Source organism: Gastrolobium bilobum, unplaced genomic scaffold, assembly GCF_033153095.1.
Source record: "Gastrolobium bilobum isolate Gb01-03AN ecotype WA unplaced genomic scaffold, APGP_CSIRO_Gbil_v1 utg7534, whole genome shotgun sequence".
In the NCBI taxonomy this organism is placed as follows: Eukaryota; Viridiplantae; Streptophyta; class Magnoliopsida; order Fabales; family Fabaceae; genus Gastrolobium; species Gastrolobium bilobum.
Window position 1 is genome coordinate 91411 of NW_026896607.1, and position 19558 is coordinate 110968.

General features: G+C 31.0%; 2 protein-coding genes across 2 annotated transcripts in view; both read right to left on the reverse strand.

Moving 5' to 3' along the window:
* LOC133300877 (probable serine/threonine-protein kinase PBL10) overlaps positions 1-19558 on the reverse strand; it is an 84378-nt gene that overhangs the window by 46890 nt on the left and 17930 nt on the right. The window lies entirely within an intron of this gene.
* LOC133300882 (protein RADIALIS-like 5) lies at positions 5767-7392 on the reverse strand. Its single transcript, XM_061500465.1, has 2 exons — positions 7110-7392; positions 5767-5942 (listed from the first exon to the last, which is right to left on the reverse strand). Exons 1-2 carry the CDS (start codon positions 7325-7327, stop codon positions 5912-5914), a joined length of 249 nt encoding a protein of 82 aa, XP_061356449.1. The 5' UTR covers positions 7328-7392; the 3' UTR covers positions 5767-5911.

The window sequence follows — 19558 nt, forward strand, 5'->3', positions numbered from 1 at the left end:
TATATATATATATATATATATATATATATATGGCTCAGATTTTCTCATTACATGGGAATTCTCTTCTCTTGTTGTGACTCAACTAATAGTGAGCCTCACATTTATCTAAAAAAAAAAGTTTTACAAGCAAATCAAAAGATCAAAACATGAGAAGTGTTTATTCCATATATTTATCGGTTCATTTTTTCTGCATTCAATGTAAATAAATTATCTATATTAAGCCCAAAATGACATCGTTTTGGATTGAAAATCAATGTATTTTTGTAATTATAATTTATTTCAGGGTTATAATAATCTTTATCATTATAATTTTTTAATCTTTCAACTTAAAACGATGTCATTTTGAGAGTGAATGTAGATAACTTATCTACATTTATTATAAAAACATTAAAGCCTGTATACATATCGATTTTATTTCTATCATATCGCAGGAGAGAAGTTATCTATGTTGTGAGACTTACAAAGTGGGGCCCACTAATTTTTTTTATAAAAAAAGGCACATCTTTTTATGTGAATGTAATATGATATATGAATCTCAGGTAACATGAGAATATAATTTCCTTATATTTATATATATATATATATATATATATATATATATATATATATACCTTAACCACTCTTAAGATGAAACCCAGTGTTATGATCTGGGTTGAGTTATTAAAAACCATACCCATTTTACCTGTTTTAAGTGCATGCTCAGCCCTGTCAAACAAGTTGGGCCTTTGAAACTTGGGCTTTTGTAGATCCGATCTGTAGTCCAAGAAAAAAGGGGCCAAGTAGAGGTGTATCAAAAATTCCTGAACTAGGAAACTAAACCCTAAAATGTGGTTATAAAAATGTGATTAGTTTGATCCGGAATTGGTAACTTATAAAAAAAGTATTCAGATGATGTTTTATGAGGATATAACTAAATTCTGAAATGTGGTTATTTAACTACACATATCTTTTTTTGATTTTAAGTTTATTTTTCTAGTGTCCTTCATGTTTTTTATATTGAATCTTCCTTCCACAAGTCTAAAACCTTAACCCTGATTCCCTATGTTAAACTTAAAATAAGCTTACAAAATGACATGGTAAATTCTTCCTTTTATTTTCACTACATGTATGACTCCAGACCTTATATTCCATGATGTATCATCAAGCACAGCTTAAACAGAGAAAATATATTTTATGATGTTTTACATATTTGACAATATTGGCCACATAGTTATATGTATTTGAGTAATTTATATTATGCTTTGTGCGAAAGAATTTTTTTGGAAACACTCTATATCCTCATTTCAAAGTCGAGGCAAACTATTTAAAATTAGCATATTTACACTAAAAATTACGCTAGGATTCTTATATTTACACCGTTGCGCTAAATTAGCGATTAATTTGCTCCCAAGCATTCCTTAGAATCTTCGTACGTAATTATAACGCCAAGTATATCGGTCTTATAAGTAATATAGTAAAAAGAGTGAGATTGTCGTTTTCATGAGAATTGATATACCAACACTGACTTATCTACGCGATCAAAATTGGATCGATCAATAATATGATTTAAAGTAATAATAAAATTTTAAAAATTATATATTTTTAGTTTTCAAGATTAAGAATTAAGAACAAAAGCCAAGAACGCAAAAACACAATCAATAACGGTTGAAATTAATTAAAGACAAGTGTAGCTAGGGATTCAATTTCCTCAACGTTTCCTAACAATTCTAACCTTTCATGCAATTAATATTCAAGATTAAATTATCGACAATTCTTTCAAAATTAACTAAATCCCCCAATCCCTTGGTGATTTAATCTTCATTTTATTCAAAACCCTAATCTCTTAGGGGGCGTTTGGTACAAGAGATATTTTTTTTTTACCAATTTTTTTTTCTGAGAATATAATGGGAAATTAATTTTTCTAGGAATGTTATTAAAAATTGTTTGGTAGTCCAAGATTTTTCCGAGATTATTTAGTTAAGTTTAGTGAATATGTGTTTGATTGATTGTGAAATATTAGTGGAAATTTGGGGTTATTTTACCGGCTTCACTTTTTGATTCTACCATTTAACTTGAACTTTGTACAGGACTGATAAACAAGGGAGAAGCCCCTCCGATCCTGAACTGCTTTGGATGCTTCTCGAACAACGGGTTCATCACCTCCTCTTGAGAAAACAAAAAAAATTACGAATCTTCGTCATTCCAACATTAAAAAAAAATAACACAAAAAACTAACACTATATCAAAACTTAACTAAGAATGAACCTGAGCTATGTTACCTACCTGCTTCTTCCTGGCAAGAACCACCGGAGCTTTCCCCCCTTTTTTGTAATACTATTCAAGAAGGAAGAAGATGATCCCCTCTTTAGTGTTTGTACTCTTAACAAAAACCAGTACAAAATGGACAGTGATGATTTGAAGCCAACAAAACAAAACAAAAATATTTGCAGTTGCTTCTCCTTCCATTGACGCAGAGAGCAAATAGAGGAAGAGAGAGGAGGGGTAATTTTGACCCATCAAAATTGACTACTTTCCCACCGGTTAAGGAAAAAAAAAAATACGATATATAAAATGGTATTTTGCAATGAGAATTGATAGGGTAAAAGAAAATGTTGGGGAAAAAATGTTCCAATAAATATTTTCACTTTTCCATTATCAAACTTGTAAAAATATTTTTTCCTACCCCATTTTCCCAAGATTTCATGGAGAATCCACTTACCGAACAGGCCCTTAGAAGTTTTTCCTAGAACAAGCATTAAGAGCAAGAATTATAAAGTCATAGAATTTGTAAGCCTATGTCTAGAACATATAAACCCTAGCAATTAATCAATCAGAATCAAGAACGCAATATTCCTATTATCATGCAAGATTCATGCGTTCATCTATGAGTGATCAATTTATAAACAAAACTAGTCGTGGGGAAACATATTAATTGCATAATGAAAAACATGAATATTAATTACAATAAAGATTAAAACAGTGTTAGGAACTCATTGGTTCTATCTCACCCTAACTACATAAAGAAACCTAAGCTAACATGTTCATAAAACTAAGAAAACAAGAAAGAAACTAATGACAAGTATAAAGGAAACAAAAAAATCGATCTCCACGGTGAAGCTTTGACCGTTCCTCTCCGCTCCTCAAGTTTGGAACGGAGCTTTTCCCTCTCCTAAGCCGAAACTATCATGAGCTATGTCGTCCAAAAGTTATCAGTTTCCTTTGAAAAGTAGATTAAATATGTGTAGGAACCCTAACTAACTTTGGGTTAAAATTCCGTAATGGACCTTAGTTAAGTCGCAACCAGGTTTAAAACGGATCGAAACGCGTTAAATCACGCTATTTTGGCAATAAAAACATGGTTTCGTATTTTGGTCATAACTGGAGATCTGGAGCTATACTCGTCCAATTGATGTGATATTGGTCTCGTTAAAAAGATAAAAGAGATATTTACAACTTCTATGAGAACACGAGATCCAAATTTATCATCTTGAATACTAAAAATTGTCCAGAAGACAACTGTAAGGAGATTTTCACTAAACTATTGCTCTTCCTTTATCGTTTTCTAAGTTCTTCTAACTTACTCATTGCTCCAATGTTCCAATTCAATAATTTGAATACAAAACCAATATATTTTTAAGTCTGTAATGTGCCCAATCAGTAAAACCTTAAATTCTTTTGCATTTGCATTATAACAATATTTCTCATATTTTTGACCCGCATAATGTGTTTTACACCTATCAGTAATCAAGTTAAAAATTGTAAGAAATGAGGATTCGTGGATAAGAGCAACTTTCTAAGGTGGATTATTGTATTTCGATGGTTGCATATTGAGAGAAAAAAAACAGGTAACTAACAAACAGTCACGTATTGTCCAAAAACTTAAAAATTCATTTGTTTTTAAAGTTTAATAAAATTTGCATTAGGTCATAAATTCAAACCAACTATTGTGTTTAAAAAAAATAAATGTAAATTAATTGTGAAAATAAAATGTCACTTGGGCCAACTTCTCTCCGCCTTACTTTTTCATTAATCAAAGGATAAACTAGGTACAACAAAGTATCATTTATTTCATATTAGCATAACAACATAAGGAGAGCAATTGGGTGCATATAACCCTCCAAAACGGAATGTAACTATCTACGTTAATACAATTTAATTAGTGTGTGATCTTGCTATTCTATGCTGCTTCTTCGGAATCATCATCGGCCAAACCCGATGGTGCCCGTTCAGGTGCCCCTGAGTCTGTTGGTGCACTTGTCGGTGTCCATTCAGGTTCCCCATTGTCATCATCATCTACTGGTTCCCCTTCAGGTGCCTCCGAGGGAGCATTTGTTGGTGCCCATTCAGTATCGTCTTCAGGTGCCTCCGCGGGTGAGTTTATTTGTGCAAATTCTGGTGCCTCCGTGGCCGTGGGTGGATTTGTTGGTGCAAATCCAGGTGCTTCTGAGGGTGCATTTATTGGTGCAAATCCAGGTGCTTCTGAGGGTGCATTTGTTGGTGCAAATCCAGGTGCTTGTGTCGGTGAATTTGCTGTTGCTTTAAATGGGGCATTTGTTGGTGCAAATCCAGGTGCTTCTGAGGGTGCATTTATTGGTGCAAATTCAGGTGCTTGTGTGGGTGAATTTGCTGTTGCTTTAAGTGGGGCATTTGTTGGTGCGTAAACGGGTGCATTAGTTGGTGCCCCTGCAGGTGAGTTTTCTTGGAGGGAATGTTCTGGTGCTCCTGCAGGTGAAACATAAACATCATCTGCAGGTAAATCTTCTGGTGCACCAACAGGTGAATCTGGTATTGACCCTGTTGGCGAACTTCCCGTGTCGGTGCTCGTACCGCTGCTGATTGTGACAACATTAACCAAACACAAAAGTAGTGTAAATCAAGCATGGTAAGTTACACACAATTTTTAACCTTATCTTTAACCAATTAATGTGTCTATTATTAAATGTCACAACGTGGGAACTTGAACATTAAATATTTGAATTTTGAAAGACAAAGAAAGAATGCATGGCCCGAATCTTACTTGTCTGTATCTAACAAATCAGCCAAAGATGATCCTGAATCTCCTTCATCACCACCACCACCACCACCACCACCTAAATAATCGTTAACAGCATCTTGACCAGCAGCACTACCAAAAGCCTTCGCAGCCTGGCCTATTGCGTCTTGAGAGAAACCTCCTTGGCCTATGAGATCCTGCCATGAACCTTCCTGACCTAAAACTGAACGGAATGGCAGAGCCACCACCAATGAAAATACCAAAACAAATATTATCTTTCCCATTTTTTCTTATTCCTTACCCTGGATTCAAGGATTGATGTAACGCCTTGATAAATTCTGTAAACCAAGGTTGGCAATGAACGCAACTTTGTTGGATTAGTATTCGGTGTTTTATATATATTGCAACAACGCGTTTTGTCGTTATGGGGTTGGCAAATTGGGAGCTTATAGCTCGATCTGTCAGCTACTGCCACAGATAAATAAGGTTCATACATGTGTCAAATCCCCGGCCGGCTCTCACGCACTTACTTGTTTATATTTAGAAAAGTTTATCTGTTTCATTTTTTAATGATAGGACTTTATCTGATTTATTTTTTAATGTTAGGACTTTCTATTACAAAATTTCTTCTGCAAAGCCTTCATTTGCGGCTTAACTAGTTATATATAGCCATTAGGTGGTGTGGTGGTTTTTTTTCTTTCTCGATGCCATCAATATTATTTTTAGTGCAGAGGCTAAATAAGCTACACCAAAATTTCTAATATCTCGCAGAGTTACATTACATGATATTTCTTACAAATTACAATTTGGTGAATATATATAACAGGAAAAGAAATACATAGCACATAAATTGCAAGCAAGATGCGGTTACGTATACTATTGCATATGCTTTCAACTGAGGTAGAAAGTAGTAACTCCACAGCTCTTATAGTCTTTGCTTCACTGAAGATTTAGATTCTTCATTCGCCTGCTAAAGAAAATAGGATGATGCTGATAAGTGTATAATATGTGGATAATTGCATGTGCCAGAAAACTTAACTACATCCTATGATTACAGGTGATTTGAAAGAAAAAGGGGGGAAAATGTGGATGCATGACTTGATCGATGATTATCAGCAACAACTGATCGACGGTTTTATAATAATATTATGCATTATACGGTGGTTTTTGTCCAAACTAATAGATCTTGTGCACGTGATCTAAAACTTGATGGATTGAATTTCACGTGGACTCTCATTATTTATAAATTTATAATATATATATATATATATATATATATATATAGAGGTAGGATCCTTTGACACCAGTGTCAAATTTGAATTTTGACACCTCATCTAGGAGCCATTAGATCAAAAAAATCAATGGTATCACATGCTTACAAATCAGAGTCGTTGATCTTTTGATCTAACGGCTCTCAGATGAGGTGTCAAGTTTCAAATTTGACACTGGTGTCAAAAGATCTCACCTCATATATATATATATAAAAGAGATAAGTTATTCACTTTTTCTGTCTAACTTTGCCTACTATCTTCCAACACCGTTAGATCAGAATCTTAAGATATAACGGTGTTGGAAGGTGATAGGCAAAAGTAGGCAGAAAAAGTGATAGGTAGAATAACTTATCCCTATATTATAATGCAGCGCTTGGTCTTACAGTTTGAACAGTTAGCTAACCAGAAATAGCATGAACACTGATGCCATTGTAATATTATAAAGAAATTTGCAATGTAGATATCGAGGACTCTCCTAAAATTAGAACATATATCTGTTTCAAAGCACAAAGCACCCCCTAATGAGCTTTTGTAGTTGCAATAAAACCAATTTCCTCCTCTAATTCAGTAGGGGAGTAGAGAGTAAAGAATGATAACACGCAGAGTTGTTGGAACTTGTAACTACATAGATAGAGATTTTTAAGATGTCTCTGTATTTTCATTTTTTCCTAGATCAGGGAACTTAACATTCTATAAGTTAGTTGATTGTTAGGATGAGAAATTGGTAGGTTCATTGCTGTCTAGTACTTGTCATGAACCTATATACCTTTACAACCTATTAATATATTCATTCCAGAACAATATGGAACACGCAAACATTGAAATCATGTAATAACTTTACCTTTGGTCATTGCCAATGCGCGCACCTTCCGTTGATGTCAGCACCTCTGTACTTGGGTAGTGGTATTTGATCACGCTCTATACGAATGACATCCTCCTTGAGGATCTCGTAGTGCTTTTTCACCTCTTCTATGGATTTTCCACCAACTGCGTTGGCTACATGTGACCACCTGTTGGGGTCATCGGGGCCATGTACCGCAAGAGCATCCTCAAAACGTCTGTTCTCTTCTCGTGTCCAAGACATGTTATATATCTAATTTTGAGAAAGTGTGTTATATATTCTGAGAAAAGATAGTGACTAAAGATGCCACAATCTAGGGACGTTAAGCTTTAGTGCAAAGATTTGTTGTTCTAGCTCCTTAAATAAGGGAGAGTCAAGTGGGGGATTCTGCAACTTGCCCAATACTTTTTACCGCTTTAACAAGATATGATTCCCTCCCTTCACTAATGCTCCCAATCCTGGGTATATATGTATGGGGGACTCAAGTATATCCTTTTTCCCAGTAGCAAGACTCAGTTTTGATTTCTTAAAAAAGTAAGACGTACTATAAAATAAACAAATTATACTTTATTCGATTTTTAAAATAATTTTATTAAATGAAAAGTAATTCAAAAGACCCTACAAATTTTGTTGGCTATTAAATCAGGTAACAAAATTTTGTTCACAATATAAAAAATAGTAATAACTCTTGCCTCTTTATTTTTCTCGCTCTATTACATAGATATCAAAGACAAAATATTACAATAAGTGAATTTCTCTCTCCTACATACTTATAGATAAAATAATTTTTTCCCTCTATTTTTCTCCCTCTGTTACATAGAAAATATAACTCTTATGTATCATAAGAGAATTTCTCTCTCCTACATACTTGTAGAAAAATGTGTCAGTTTGGACTTGTGTCCACGGGAGATGGAATTTATTTCTAGTAACATAAGAAATTTTGTTTTGTTTTATATAATACTTTTTTTTTTCTTTAATGATAGGCGTGATTTGACTTTTTTTTCATAATATGGGAGAAGTAGAGAATTATTCTCATATAAAATGAGAGTAGTACTCCCTGGTACTTATGCATATTGAATGAGAGTTTGTGCATTACTCATTAAATAGTTAATAAAAAAAAATTGTCCAGTCAATCACTAGTTCAGTATTGTTTTGTTTATATTGTCACTGAATCTTTCTACATCAAATGCATCAAATTAGTCTATGACCTTTAAGTGCTCCATTTCATGTTGCGTAATGTATGATCAGCATTCAGCTGGTAGCATTTCTTTAGAATTTTTAGATCCTGGGGGCGGCAGGGATTAGATACCAATTTCCACTGCTATAGATATATTCGCCAACAATATGTCAATATAAACCCCAACACAGAAAAGCAAGGCTAAGATATTATGCGTCTTTTCTAGTGAGATAACTAGAATAATTATCTCGTCACTTATATTGCAACTTGAAGTAATATACTGTCCCCATTTCTCCATGACCACTAATATATTTTACATATGAAATTAAGAATAATGTCTGGTGCGCACTGCTCTTTTGTGAATTTAATTGCATTGCTTCAAAGCGAGACGAAGCCAGTTGTTATACCTTATATTAATTAGTACATTTAAAAAATGGAGTCAAAATTTGCGTCATGATTCTCTGAATTTAACTTCGGTTACTTTGCTTCCTACTCACTATTTGCTTGTTCGATCAAGCTAGGAGATCCCAACTGAAAGACACTACATGACTACTCGATCACTATTTAATTTTGATGATACGCATATAATTTTTATTATTATAAATAAAATATTTTTAAAGGTTAAGGTTGCATACAGCTTTATATAAAATGGAGAAGATCTAGATCCCTCAGATTTATAGATTGCCATTTTCCAGTTCCAGAGCATGTGCTACATTCTGACAGTTTCTTGCTCGAGTGTTCAACATGTGTTTGTATAGCTGATACTCGGATGGTTTTTGAACTTTTGGTAATGTTTCGTTTTCATAAGTCAGTAAGCAAAACTTTTGTCATGTTAAAATATTTTTTTTTGACTAATCTTTTTATTATTGATATGACCACAAAGCGTCCTACCGTCTTTCATTGAAAAAAGAAAAAGAAAAAAAGATGACTGCGTAAATGAAAATCAATTGAGATTTTAACGAGAAAACGAAACAAATGAAAAATAAAATAATTAAAATTGGAAGAAAATTATAAAAGAAACTGTTTAAAAATGTTAATATAAAGGATTTGTTGTTGTTCTCATACTTTAAAGTTCTATTGTCTAAAGGTAGTGTCTGTCTGTCTGATGATAGATGTGTTTTTTTTTAATTTGAATTAAAAAAGTAGTAGAATATGATGTAAGTATTCCTTTTATCTATATAATATAAGGGGTTTGATTTTCTCATGTTGCATGATAATTGAATTCTCATATTGTGACTCAACTAGTGGTGAACCCCATATTTATTAAGAAAAGAAAAGAAAAGCTTTGCACGCAAATCGAAGAGTCACAACACGAGAATTGAATTCTCATACAACATGAGAAAATATTTTCCCGTAATATAATATAACCAAAGTTTGTATTCCGCAACATGTTATTAGGACTATCTTAATGATAAATAATTTGAACAATTTCCCTTAAATTATATAAGGGAAAAGCGTGTATCATTTTAAAGGAGGTAAAATTGTGTCATTTTGTTATCAAAAAAAAAAAAATTTGTGTCATTTTAAGTGAGAGAAAGATAAAGATAAAGGGAAAGAGAGAGTGGACAAAAAAAATGTGTTGTCCCACCTCTTTGTGAGAGTTAAATGATATAAGTTATGTCATTTAAAAGAACAAACATTTTTCCCATTATATTTAATATTCTAAAAGAAACCTATTCTTTGACAAGTTTGCTGACGTGTCGCTTTCTCCTTCACTTTCAGCTTTGTGTTCACACTATAAGATATTTAAAACCTTTCATTCTTTGGTAAAATCAGTAAATAGAAAAATATAAAAGAAAATCGAATTTGTAATTTAAATCAATGGACAAGATTTGTTAGCAATTGTGAGTGGCAGACAGCTCATTTAATGTACCTCTACTTTCTACATTAGATTTTCAAATTATTAATATCTCACTGCTTTCTGAAATCTTGATTTTCAATTTTGAATTTGAATTTTTAATTTTTAATTTGAATTTGAATTTTAAAGAGTGAGAAAACATTTGAACAATTGTTGGTGGCAAAAAGCTCATTTACTATCCCATTATTTTTTTTGTAGACATTATCACATTACTTTCTACATAAGTAATTGTTAACCCTATTATTGCTGCATAAAAAAATATTATTTTGTTAAAAAATAATCATTAAAAAATCGAAAGATATTTTGTAAAAAATGCAAATATTTTGCGTATATATAGGATATGTGTTATTGGGTTTTCTCATTTGATAATTAGCTTATATGCACATATTTCTTTTCTTATCTGTTTGTTTATCTTCTTCATCTTTTCAAATTGTTGTTCTATTACATGAACATGTAATATTTTTGATTTTTTTCCAGCTTTGTTGTAGAACAAAACTGACGGGATGATTTGGAATCACTAGGATATGTGCTTTTGTATTTCTTCAGAGGAAGATTTGACATTCTTCTCTACCTGCTTTTCTTCTATATGTATTTTCTTCATAATCTAATATCATGAATGAAAGAATGAGATGATATAATAAAATGTCTTAACTTTTAAATGACTAAATATTTGACTTTAGCCTTCTTTGGAAAGATCTACAAGCTGCAACAAAGAAATAAAAGTATACAACGAGCAATGGCATAATGCGTGGATCATCCCGACTTTTTGGCAAGTCATGTCCTTTCTCTCCTGTGTGTTATTTGTGCTCTTTGGGCACCATGTCAAAATTCAACACAGTAAAAATTTCTCCTTTATCTTAAAGTTTTTCTACTTTCTATCTTTAATGTCTGCAAGAGCAAGATGAGCTTTCCCTTCTATTCTTCCTGTTCATACATAATTTGTTTCGCATTGTTGTTGCTGTTCTTTAATTTATGTTTGTTCTTGACATATATGCTTACCATGATGATGGGAGTGATGAGTTGGATAGGATAATACTACTTTGATCCTCATAAAGTCATCTTTTATTTCCTCAAAGAATGTTGGAAATGTGCCAGATGCTAGACCAGTGCAACACAGCAACATAATTTCAAAGCAATTTTTCTTTTAAGAATTTTTTGCTTTAATTATCACTGTTAATTTATCCTTCTACTTTTTTTTAATTTTGTTTGTGCCTATTGTATAAGTGGCCTAGCCTAATTCAATATAAGTACACATTGAAAAGCTCTATTTTGCATGCTTATAATAAGAATATAAACTAGAAGAGAAATTGATTGATTTTCAATTCCAAAATATAATGCAGGCATATGAAATTTTTTATCTTCTAATTAAATTTATCATAATTAGCCTTGAAACCAACCTCCTTTTAACAAAAGGGAATATTCCATAATTTTTTTTAAAAAAAAAATCGAAAACATAATACAAAAAGAGAAAAGAATTTCGTACAAGTAATTTTTTTTTTAAATATTTAACATAAACATTTTTTAAAAATATTTAATTATTTTTTTATGATTAATCTCATTACTTTTTAAAATTTCAAAATTCAAACTTGAAATATGTGGGAAAAGAGTTCAACATTAATTGGTGGCAAGTATTTTTATTTATATCCACTACTTTTTTGAAATTCGAATTTTAAATTGATATAGGTGGAAAAAGTGTTCAACAATTTTTAGAGGTAGACTACTGTATTATTATATATTTATTGGAAACTATGTTCTTATGGTTCGGTTTAATAATTTTTATTATTATGTTATTTGGGCTAATTTTTTCGATCAATTAAAAATGATCATATATTATAATAATAAAATTTCACCTATACATAATAATAAATTTTAATTTTAATTTAATGTTTAGCATTTATTCAACATTTAATGTTTATGAAGCGCAAAGATATATATATATATATATATATATATATAATAAGTTTAAATTTAATATAAAATTATAGATTAAATGAAAAAATATTTAAAATTATAAAAATATGCGTAGTTGTTAAAAATTAAAATAAATATTAAATTTAAATGCAAAAAACAAATAAGAAATGACACATTTAAACTATTAAATCAAATAAATAAAAAAATTAACTTAAAAAAATTTAATACCAAAAGAGAAAAAAATTCGTACAAGTATTTTCTAAAAAAAAAATTAACATAAACATTTTAAATAAATATATGTATGTATATCTAATCTAAAAATTATAAATTAAAAGATAAAAAATTAATTTTTAGAATAATATGTGTAATTACTAAAAAAATTACATCTATTATTTTGTATAAAATAAAATATAAAAATTTAATTACTATAAAAATGAAGAATCATTTAGTGACCACTAACCATCCAACTCTTGTATCGTAAAAAGAGATTTGCCATTAAGTATTTTACAGACTATTTTAATGTTTCTCATTATTTTTTGCATGAAAAATTGTTAAGCCTATTAAAAATATTATTTATTATATCTATTGGGGAAAAAATATTTAATGTTTATAATTCAAGCTTTTTAAATTTGAATTTTGAACTTGATATGTGGGAAAAGAGTATAAAATAAAAACTGAAATTATCAAAAATTTTAATATGATTAAACAGAGTATTCTAATTACGTTTTTTCTAATGACTGTGTTTCTATATATATATATATATATATATATATATATATATATATATATATATATATGGGAAATGATCCGTTTACAATTTTTTTTTACAAATTTACGCAAATTGCACTATGTTCTCTCGAGAGAAGATAATGTGATTAGTGTTCTCCCGGAAAAAGATAATGTAGTTTGTAGACAAAAAAGTTTGTAAATATAACATGCCCCTATATATATACTTTGTAATTTTTTTTGTTTAAATAATAAAATATTCGAATATATTAATTGCAGTTTAATTTAATTCACCAAATATTTGATTTAGTATAATACTTTTTTGTATCAACTCATATTTGTTCATTATATTTTTGTTTCAAATATAAAAAATATAATAAATGAATTTTAATTTTAAATAAAAAATAAAAAATGACATTTTTCGTTCTGTAAAAAATAAATAATAAAATTTAATCACTACAAAAAAGTTTTAATTTAATATAGGAATAGGTTATTCTACCTACCATTTTTTCTGCCTACCTTTGCCTACCACTTTAAAACACCATTAGATTAGAATCTTAACTAACATTTATCTTTCTCTTTTTTTTTGAGATTCTGATCTAACAGTGTTGGAGGGTGGTAGGCAAAGGTAAGCAGAAAAAATGGTAGGTAGAATAACCTATCCCATTAATATATAACAAACAAATTAAACTTTCATTCTTTTGATGTAAGAGTATAAATAACACAATTTCATATGTCGCAAATGAAAACTAGAAACTACTACTTGCAGATTCTTCTATCCATGTTTCTCACTACTTTCTATATGAAAAATTATTAAGCTTATTAATAATATTAATTATTATGTCTATTGGGTGGAAAAAAATTTAATATTAAAAATTTAAATTTTTTAAATTTGAATTTTGAACTTAAAAAGTGAAAAGAGAGTTTAACATTTAATATTTCTGTATGGGAAAATGATATCTATATTAGAAATTTGATTTTCATATAAAATTATAAAATATATGTATAGTTGATAAAAAAAATAATTTAAATTTTAAATTTAAATAAAAAATAAGAAATGACAAATTTATACTTTAAAAGATTATTAATTAAAATTTAAACTTAAAAAAATAAAAAAATAAAAAGAAAAAATTCCATACAATTGTTTTTATAAAAAAATATTTAACATAAACATTTTGAATACACATGTATAACCAATTTAAAAAATATATGAAAATCATAAATTAATACAAAAGAATTAAAATTTTAAATTTAAATAAAAAATAAAACGACCTCTATCATTCTGATAAAAATTTTTATGAAAATTTAATAACTATAAAAATGAAAATTTTAATTTAGTATATTAGAAAGAAATTAATCTTTCATTTTTTTATTGCAGGAGTACAATTAACACAATTTCCTATGTCGTTAATGAATAACTAAAAACTATTATGTGGAAAAAGTGCACAACCTTTCTATAAAAAATCCAGACAAAAATTGTTGCAAAAAATAATTATTTAATATTATTTTGTAAATCTGATTGTAATAAATGAATGTCCATCTCTGAGATAAAATATAAAAACTTAGATGCAACTATAAGAATTTTTTTATGTGGATAAATATAAAAACGTATTACATTCTGGTATATAATGCTGACACTTAGAGGTTGCAAACTGGACTTGGTCCGGAGGATCGGCCCGCCAACATTTTTTTATAATTAAATTAAAATTTCTTCCTTCTTCTTTTATAATTAAATTCATAATTCTTATTTTAATATTTGTAAATATGAATTTGAAAAATTACAAATACTAACGACACAAATCTTTGCAAAAAATGCTTATATATTATTATTTTGTAAATTTTGTCTTTCTAAATGAAAGGTCATCTCTGAGAAATACTGAAAGAAGCTGAGTCAAACTTTATAATTTTTTATGACAACATGACAAGGTAAAATGCAGCAATATATTGTTATGTGTTGCGTTAATTTTTACGGGACAAACAAACCGATTTTTTTTTCTCCGATTCTAATTTCAATTTGCTAGTAATGCATCATTAATATAAATGAGTAGCTTATAGAATCTGTTCGATGTCCGTTGTCAATTGTGTCTGGATTGAAGGGGATATAAAAAAAACCAGTTACCATACATACTCAATGACTCCAACAGTTTGGGTATACTACCTCATGCTGAAATTCTGAAAATGAAAGGGATTGCCTTCTGTCACTAAATCGACCACGGTCGAGAATGACGACATACTCACACCAAAAAATGTTCTTGATTTCGCAGCATCACTAATCTTGATCTTTTAGACAATTCTAGTCCAAGAATTCTTATCATTCAAATTGAAAACAGAATATATTTTTTAATATTACTTGCAAGCGTCATTTAATATAATTAGTTTTTAGAGCTCTTGAGAATGAAAAAAATATTATCGGAAGACTCACTCGTAATATGTTTGTTTTGAACTTGAAACAAACCAAATTAATCGGATAATTAACCAATCGATGAAGAAATAAAAAAATAATAATAAATATGTTTTTAAAATTACGTGGGACTCTCATTGTAACTCTTACTTATAATATGTAAAGTAGGTAAATTTATATGTTATCAAAAAAAAAAAAAGTAGGTAAATTTATAAAGATAAAATTGTCAACCTAAATTATTAAAAATATAATCAGATTGGAATGAATTTTTGAATACACATAACCTAAATAAAAATAACTTAAATTTATTTTTATTTTTATTTTTCTATTTCCTCGCTTCAAACTCATCCGGTCACCATATTTGTCGTGTGACTAAATATCTAATATACTTTATAATGAAATCAGTATAATAATAACAAATTGTTATCATTATCAAATTAAAAATTTACGAAATAGGGATTGATGGCCGACCCGATTAGCATTGGTATCAAAGCATGCCATCTCATCTAAAATAGAGAGTATCATGAATTAAATTAGTAATGCTGAAGGAAAGAGGTAATTTCATCAGGATACGTATCATCATAATGCCAACATCACAATTTTCCCTCGTCCTTCTATTTTTTTTCCTTTACCCAGCTATTATGTCTCGATTGCAATAAACGTGTAGCCTCTTGGAAATTTCCACATATAAGCCCTCTTATACCTTCCTTTTTTTGAAGTTCCATGAGCATTAACTACATTTGGGAATGGAATTTCTGATTATGTACTATTTAGTAGATCCTCTGTTCCAAAAAAAGGATGCTCACTATATCAAAGGAAAAAGAAAAAGTCTGTGAACCTATTCATTTTCATGCTCAAATGATGAATAAACCCATGAGCTAACTACCTAGTTTATTTATTGTTGAACCAACTACCTAATTTATAATGAATTTAATTGCAAATTCCTTCAAAATCAGACAGAAGAATCCATTCAAAAAATATCCTTAGAAGATGAAGAACAACAAACATCATATTATGAACAGAGGAGTCCTCTACAGAGCAAAATGAGGAATCAGAAGACGAACAACTAATGGATATTACTGAAGTATACATGGCCACCCACGAAAATACTTCTAAAGTAAGAAGAGAAAATGATGATCAAGATGAAACCATAAAAAATCTTCTTGTCTCTTTTACAACAAAGAAATACAGGGCCATGATTCATTTTTGTTGACATCCCAAATATAAAAATGGAGAGAAGGGATGCATGAAATGGCCGCAAAATTTGGGCCCAAGGCCTTATTCACTACAAGCCTTTCAACCATTTCCTCAAAGGCGTTAAGTTTCCACTCTTGAAAATACCCAACTTGATCATTCAGTTTAGTAAGGCCCATGTCTTTTCAAAGTTTGACATAAAGGAAGCCTTTTGGCAATTGGGCATCCTACCAGAAGAAAGATATAAGAAGACATTTTGTATCCCAAATGCCTATTTATCAATGGACTATCATGTCATATGGGCTTAAAATAGCCTCATTTGTTTTCCGAAGGACCATGACCCAAATCTTCTAGACCATTCTCCGTAGTGCATTGATTTATATAATTATTGACGATATCTTGTTGAATTCCGAGACAAAGGAATATCATATAGAGTGTTATTAAATCAGTTCTTTGGGATTATGAATAGTTACAAGATTATGTTATTAAAGAAAAAGGCGTACGTGACATAGGATGCAATTGAGTTCTTAGGGATGAAATTCAAAGGTAGAAAGTACAAACTAGGACGCATCCTGGACAAGAATGATCCTTATGAGAATCTTATAACTAAACAATAGCAATTTATAGGGACTTGCAATTATCTCAGAGACTTTTGTCCCGAGGTTTACCCAAATAACTGCACCCCTAAGGCCTATGGTAAAAAAGAATCCACCAGAGTGGTATGAAAATCAAACTTTTGTTGTGAAAGAAATAAAGAAGGTTTGTCATGATCTACTGCCAATCAAGATTACCCCATTGATGATAAGCGTATTCTACAGATTGACGATATTGATAGCTTTTCGAGAGCAATTTGTTGAGATATTCAAGTGTGATGAGTCCCACATTGGTTGGTAATGAGCTAAGTGAAGAATATATAAGTGGAAGGACCCATGAACCCAATGCCTTAAGGTTTTGGGTTGAGACATGGTGTCGGATCTATTTGAATATCTCAACAATCTCCCCCCTCAAGTGTGAAACCCAACATCGATATGCTCTCCCTCAACCGAGTACGGGGTCCAAGTACTCAACCCAGGCTAGCTCGAGCCCAACCCAGCTCTGATACCAATGTCAAGCGGGTCCAGAGGGAAGCCCATGGCGGGGGCCACCACCAATGAGCTAAGCTACACCGAGTACATCAAGTGGGTCCGACACCACGTCTCAACCCAAAACCTTAAGGCTGGGTTCATGGGTACTTCCACTTATATACTCTTCACTTAGCCCATTACTAACCAATGTGGGACTCATCACACTTGAATCTCTCAACAATCTCACCTTCAAGTGTGAAACCCAATATTGATATCACACTTGAATATCTCAACACAATTCTTTTGAAAGAAAAAGGACACCAAGAAGCATGTGCGCGGATATGCAAGCGGAAAGTTTTCAGAGGTTGAGAGTTATTATCACTTCACATACAAACAGATCCTAGCCATCAAATATGGAATAAAAAAATTTGTGTTCCATCTCATCGGTCATATATTCACCATGGTGATGGACAACTCATCCTTTTCAAGAATTGTGGATTTAAAAGGAAAAATACTTCATACTCCTCAGTCGCTCAGGTTCAAGGATTGATTTAGCAGATATGAGTTTATTACTCTCAAGGCCACCAACCATCGACCTCTTAGCCATTCAAAATCCAATACCTTGATCACAAAAATGCAACCCTTTGACCACTCCATTTACTATCCCCACTATGACTACTTTGATTACTATCCACTTGAAGTAGAAAAAACTAAAACCACCGAAGATATGATAAACTACTCTAAAGAAAAGGTTTTTGAACATCGATCTAAGTTCATCATAAATATGGGTCAAGATAACATGATCTCTCTTGGTCTTATTCATCTTGAATATCCATACCACTTCTTCAGGCTAAATCCTTGAAAAGGCTTCAATAGAAATATCCAAGCTAGTCTATGGCACCTTTATAATATGTATCACATTGCTATAAAGATCCTTATTCAGACTGTCTATAAGAAGATGCTGAAAGAGGATCCTTCTCGTTCTATTTCTTCCTACCCTTCTTTTACCAATTCCACTATAAGGGAGTCTGGTTTTCCATATTAGATATTGAATTCTATTTTGAAAGGTCTAATCAGGTGATTGTCTTCTTCCACAAGACTTGGACTTGTGAGAATGGACTCCATGTCATGTTATAACTTATTGTAAAAAATGTCATTTTTTTAGTAACACCCTTGACCCTTTTAGAAAAGAAGTCTTTTCATCAGAGACATACAGAGGCATCTTGCCAGGCTCAATGATGTAATTCCCAAACAAATTTAGTCTAATAGGAAGATGATGCACCTTGGGAACCATACCCTTCGTGGTGTAATAGGCGATTCAATGAAGATTTAATGGAATATTAGAGGCATCTTAATGAAGCTTTCAAATCTCTCACTCGTCCTAAGAGGACTAATGTCTAACAAAATTTGACTCCAAAGAGTGTTCTTGTACAAAGACACCAAACAAAATTCACAGTGACTTTGATATCTTACAAGATTCTCAAGATCTGCTGGACGAGAAGATTGAGGCCTTCAAAATTACAAAAGAAAATTTTGATTATCTAGAGTCGCAATGAAAATCAGTTTGAAGGTGGGGTTAGAAACATGAACCTTGATGAGCATGAGCACATTATCAAAATAACATAAGCCCATTTTGGGACATATTGGGCCAAAAGGAGTCATCTAGTATGTTGAAGTCCAATAAAAAATATTGGTATGTTATGTAAATGCTTGTTATGTTTGCCTTGGTGTGTTTGCTTTAGTATACTTTTTAAGATTCCATCCCATTTGTAAGATAAAGTTTGTAATAGAATATGATGTAAGCAATTATGCAATCATGATTGTCCATTTGTGTTTGCTACTCCTATAAAAGGAGGTTGCAGACGGAATTTACCTACCTATCAATAAAAAGTGTGCCATTAGCTTCAATGGCGTTCCTAGTCCTAGCTTTCTCTTTCCTAACCCTCTAGTTTAATCAATGATTATTTCTCTAACATAGTCATACTAAGTATGCTATGCACTCGTAATGCATATGCATCTTGTGCAGAAAGGTTATGGCGAAACGTTGATCATTTGCTACGAACCCATGGCATTGTGTTCTTGAAATGAGTTTGATAAAGCTTCCACTTAACATGGAAGAAAAAGCTTTAGGCATCAACCTATT